The following is a 4,764-nucleotide window of genomic DNA, read 5'->3' as shown; positions in this document are numbered from 1 at the left end:
ATGATGATGATGATGATGATGATGATGATGATGATGATGATGAGGATGCTGATGATGATGAGGATGCTGAGGATGCTGATGATGATGAGGATGCTGATGATGATGATGATGATGAGGATGCTGATGATGATGAGGATGCTGAGGATGCTAATCATGATGAGGATGCTGATGATGATGATGATGATGAGGATGCTGAGGATGCTGATAATGCACATTCTCGTAGATCGATGCGTTTGCATGTCTGCTCCGCGGGCGAGCGAGCGAGCGAGCGCACGCGTGCGCGTGTGTGTGTTTATCCTGTGTCTTCGCTCTAATTACTGGCTAGACTGTGTCGGCGGGCAGCAGTGTGCTGTATTAATGGATGCGGAGGATGCAGAAGATGCTGCTGCCTGCTGCTGTTGCTGCTGGCTGCTGCTAGCATCGCGTCTGCCGGCGCTAGACACGCGGCTTGCATCGAGCGGGGGGTCACCTTCACTAATCCAACTCTTTCCTTCTTCTTCTTCTTTCTGCAGCAGCGAGGGGGAGGCCACTGACATCTCTGCTTAGTGTGCATACACGCATGCACGCACGCAAGCGCTCGCACACTTTCATTCTGGAGGGTTTCGGGCATTCATGAATCGGCGCAGCTGTCTTCGGTCTGAAGTCGCTCTCGTGCGCGCGCGGGGGGTAGCAGCAGCAGCAGCGTTGTTTTCAGACTGACAACTCAGCGCGTTTTTCGCGCGTGTTGTCGCAGCTGGTCGCGACCCGTCCGCCGCTCACGCAGCCGACTAAAGGTTGCAGCAGCGGCGGATTAGATTGATTCCAGCAGACACGCGCCAGACGATCTAAATATAATCATCATGGTCGGGGCACGGCCGCCGCCGCCGCGGTGCTAGTGCTCTCCATGTTTAGTCATAGAAATGCACAGCTGTGCGGCTAGCTAAGCTACTGGCTGGCTGGTTGGCTGGCTGGCAGGCAGTCTCCCTCATAGCCAGCAGTATGTGCAGCTTCAGCAGCAGCAGTAGAAGCAGTAGCTGTAGCAGCAGCAGCAGCAGCAGCAGCAGCAGCAGCAGCAATATCAGCAATATCAGCAGTAGTAGAAGTAGCAGCAACAGTAGTAGAAGCGGTAGTAGTAGCGGTAGTAGTAGCAGCAGTAGCAGCAGCAGCAACAACAACAACAGCAGCAGCAGCAACAACAACAACAACAACAACAACAACACCAGTAACAACAGTAGCATCATCATCAGCAACAGCAGCAGCAGCAGCAGCAGCAGCAGCAGCAGCAGCAGCAGCCCACCCGGCACACTGCACCCATCCTTACTTCCTTCCGTCCCGTAACCCAGCATAGATTAGCCATCACCGTGTTCTAGTTCTTCTGCTCGAGCGAACGCGCGGGGCACGGGTTTTTTCTCCGCCGGCTCGTGTTTTCTGTATCTGTTTCGTCGAGCGGTGATAGAAATATGCGATATTTTCGCTTTGCTGTTACATAGTGACAGGTCGAGAGATGGAAATCCGTCCCTGCACACCACCAGCCACACATGACAGACAGACAGACAGACAGAGAGAGCGAGCCTTGGAGACATTTGCCACCGCGTGCGGGGGTCGGTGCGTTGTGCCACGGGCGGGCGCGTACCCGTAGCAACCAGCTTGGGGATATCAGCGTTTAGGCGGTACATATTCATGCGCTTTATATAAGAATGCGGGTGGCCTTGGCCCATTTCTAGTGTATTCGCCCCTGTGCATTGACACGGTGTCCTTGTGTTGTGGGCCGTTCCCACCTTTGCCAGCCTTCCCTCTGTCGCAGCCTGCCTGCCTGCTTGACTGACTGACCGGGGGCTATTCATATACCACAAGCATGTTCGTCCGTGGAATACGTTTGAACTCTGGTTACTAGCGTAGTTTTACGCACGTGGGTCCCAGCTACCACCCCCACCCCAGCCCCGTGTTACTGGTTCATAGCACGTGTGTGTACGGTAAAACACCGGGGCAGGTAATCCAGACGCTTGATTTATCATCACGAGTTATTATGAGTGGTTGGTTGCGTAGTAAAATCTCGTACGTATGACGTAAAGGGAGAATCATGCGTGTGTGTGTGCGTGCGTGCGCGTGCGTGCGCGTGCGTGCGTGTGCGTGCGCGGGTGTCCGAGTGCAGCGCACAGACGTACTGGTCCGTCGTGCATTAGAAATGTCACATCACCTCACACACACAATTAATCAAACTATATATCTATACAAAGTTACATGTCATACAATCAAACGATACAGTTTGGTTTTAATTTCTACCGTTTCTTTTTAGAGACGTGTGTTGACGTTTTTAACTACATATATATGTTTACTTGCACACAATAATTTCAACAAGAAGTACGTATTGCAGCATGAAGTTACGTATGTAATTGTGTGTGTGTGTGCGCGCGCGTGTGTGCGTGAGTGTGTGCGTGTATGTGCGTGCGGGGAATCATTATTCATGTGACGGTGTCACGGTGGAATTGGGTAGAGGAAATTGCGATAGTGAATCTGTCTGGAAGAGGTGCAGAGTCATACACGAATCAGCAATCTGGCTTTTTAACATTAGAATACTAATGGCTAATGTCAATACGCGCGCACACACGCGACGAAACAGGGAGACTGAACGGCACGCTGGCAAATGCATTCTGTCCGACACATTTCTCTCGCACACCATTCACGGGCGCAATCGCTACCTTTTATTAACATTTCATTCAGCGATGCTGATGGATGATTTACACGTAAATGCATCGCCTGTGCTCCGGGCGCACGGCATACCCGTATTAATGGCAATTCTATTTTGTCAGGATGCGCTGCTCGCCGGGATGCGTGCGTCCGCTAGTCGCGATGCTCTGCTGCCTCTAATTGCGTTCATTGTTTTGCCTTTTTTGACAGAGAGTACGTGTAAACGTGATGCGTCGCTGTACGGCAGACTGGTGACGGCCGATCCGCTACAGTTTGTAACCATGGCGACCGGGCAGCAGCAGCAGCAGCAGCAGCAGCAGCAGCAGCAGCAGCAGCAATCGCAGATGCACCCCGATCTGCAGCTGCTGCAGAGCCGGATTCCGCAGAGCTTCCGCGATCCGAACGTGGCCCCCCTACGCAAGCTCAGCGTCGACCTCATTAAAACCTACAAGCATATTAACGAGGTAAGAGAGAGAAAGCCGCCACGCGACCGTCACGTAAGATCTCTCATCGTAGGTGACGGTCGCGTGACGGCAACGACAGATGCGTAGTTAGTTGTTGTTGTTGTTGTTGTTGTTGTTGTTGTTGTTGTTGTTGTTGTTGTTGTGTTGTTGTTGTTATCGGTGCACGTGGGTGTTACTGGTGTACATGTGCTGCTGATACCGTACGGCATGGGGTGGGGGTTTTATTATGTGGCTACCGTTGAATGTCTGACATCTTATCTGTCTCATATAACCTCGTGTTTCAGTGGAGAGGTATCGTTGGATATCTGATATTAACTCTAGTCTTATACAGCCTGATGTTTCACTGGGGAAGTATTTCTATATATATACAATATTGTAAGGTTATATATATATATATATCTGATATCATCTGTTTCACACAGCTTGGTCTTTCCCTGGGGATGTATTTCTATATGTCTGATATCATCTCTGTTTCACACATCTTGATCGTTTACTGTGTGGATATTAGTGACTGTCTGACATTTATCATTATTTCTCATACACCACACGGTTTCATTAGCTGGTGCCAGGGCGCGACGTGGATTGTGGTATCGACGTCACTATCAGACTATCAGTACAGAATCACGAACTTTATCACGAGGTGACTACTGCTAGAACTTAGTTACCGCATCTAATCCTCTCTCTGCTGTGTAGCCACTGTCAGAATCTGACGATGCCGACCACATCTACGTCAGCGGTTCTTAACATTTTTTGAGTCATGGACCCCTTTGAGAATCTGGTGAAAGCTACGGACCCCTCCCCAGAAACATGTGCACATAAGCACATCACATAAACACACAATTTTGCATACAATGGGGTTCACGGACCCCCTGAAGCCCATCCACGGACCCCAAGGCGTCCATGGATAACAGGTTAAGAACCCCTTGATCTACGTGGTTTAACACACTGCCGCGGTTCGATTAGAAGACAAAGGACGAGTAGCGGTCGTCTCGTGTTTACATATTACTGCATCAGCCATTGTCATGTATACGTGCTGCAGCCACCGAGAGTATTTCATTAGATGTTGACTAGTAAACACAGGTCTGACGTTAAAGGAATAATAGGTCCATTGATTATGCAATGTTGACGAATGCTAGAGTAACCGGCACCTTGTGTAGTTAATAAGTACATTACCTTATAGCCAAACGCGTATTAGTTTGTCCAATATCATTATCACTGCTGGTTACTAAGAAATGTCTAATTGAAATCCGCAGTCCAAAAATCAGTTGTTTACAGTTTCAAACCGCTGCCGGCGAAGCGGGTGTGATACAGATTTATAGTGCACCGGACATTTTCGCACGCATGCTCGGCCGTACGCAATGCTATCATCAGTGATTTCGTAAACATGGACGCTCGTGATAAGGAACCTTTTGTCCGGGCTGTCCACGTGCGTCCGTGATTAGTACGTGTGTTTTACTCTATTTCCATGTTTAGTCCGTGGCCGTGGTTACACCGCTGACACCTCCGTTTCATCTGGCGTTCAAAACATACGGGCCGCACAAATGTTTACGTCATCGCTTGACTCCTGGATGACATTTACGGCACGTAAATGAACAACCAATTTCAAGTCTTGTTTGTAATCTAACCTGCGGTG

The 4,764-nt window shown here is 49.7% G+C and overlaps 1 protein-coding gene across 1 annotated transcript in view; it reads left to right on the top strand.

The window, feature by feature from the left end:
• LOC106813100 (dual specificity tyrosine-phosphorylation-regulated kinase 1A-like) overlaps positions 1–4,764 on the top strand; it is a 39,609-nt gene that overhangs the window by 24,068 nt on the left and 10,777 nt on the right. The window contains exon 2 of the mRNA XM_014817154.1: positions 2,878–3,131. Coding sequence (XP_014672640.1) covers positions 2,878–3,131 — 254 coding nt within the window. The remainder of the gene's footprint in view (positions 1–2,877; positions 3,132–4,764) is intronic.

This window comes from Priapulus caudatus, unplaced genomic scaffold, assembly GCF_000485595.1.
Source record: "Priapulus caudatus unplaced genomic scaffold, Priapulus_caudatus-5.0.1 Scaffold725, whole genome shotgun sequence".
Taxonomy (NCBI): Eukaryota; Metazoa; Priapulida; class Priapulimorpha; order Priapulimorphida; family Priapulidae; genus Priapulus; species Priapulus caudatus.
The sequence above is the reverse complement of the archived record's forward strand: the minus strand, read 5'-3'. Positions and strand labels throughout refer to the sequence as shown.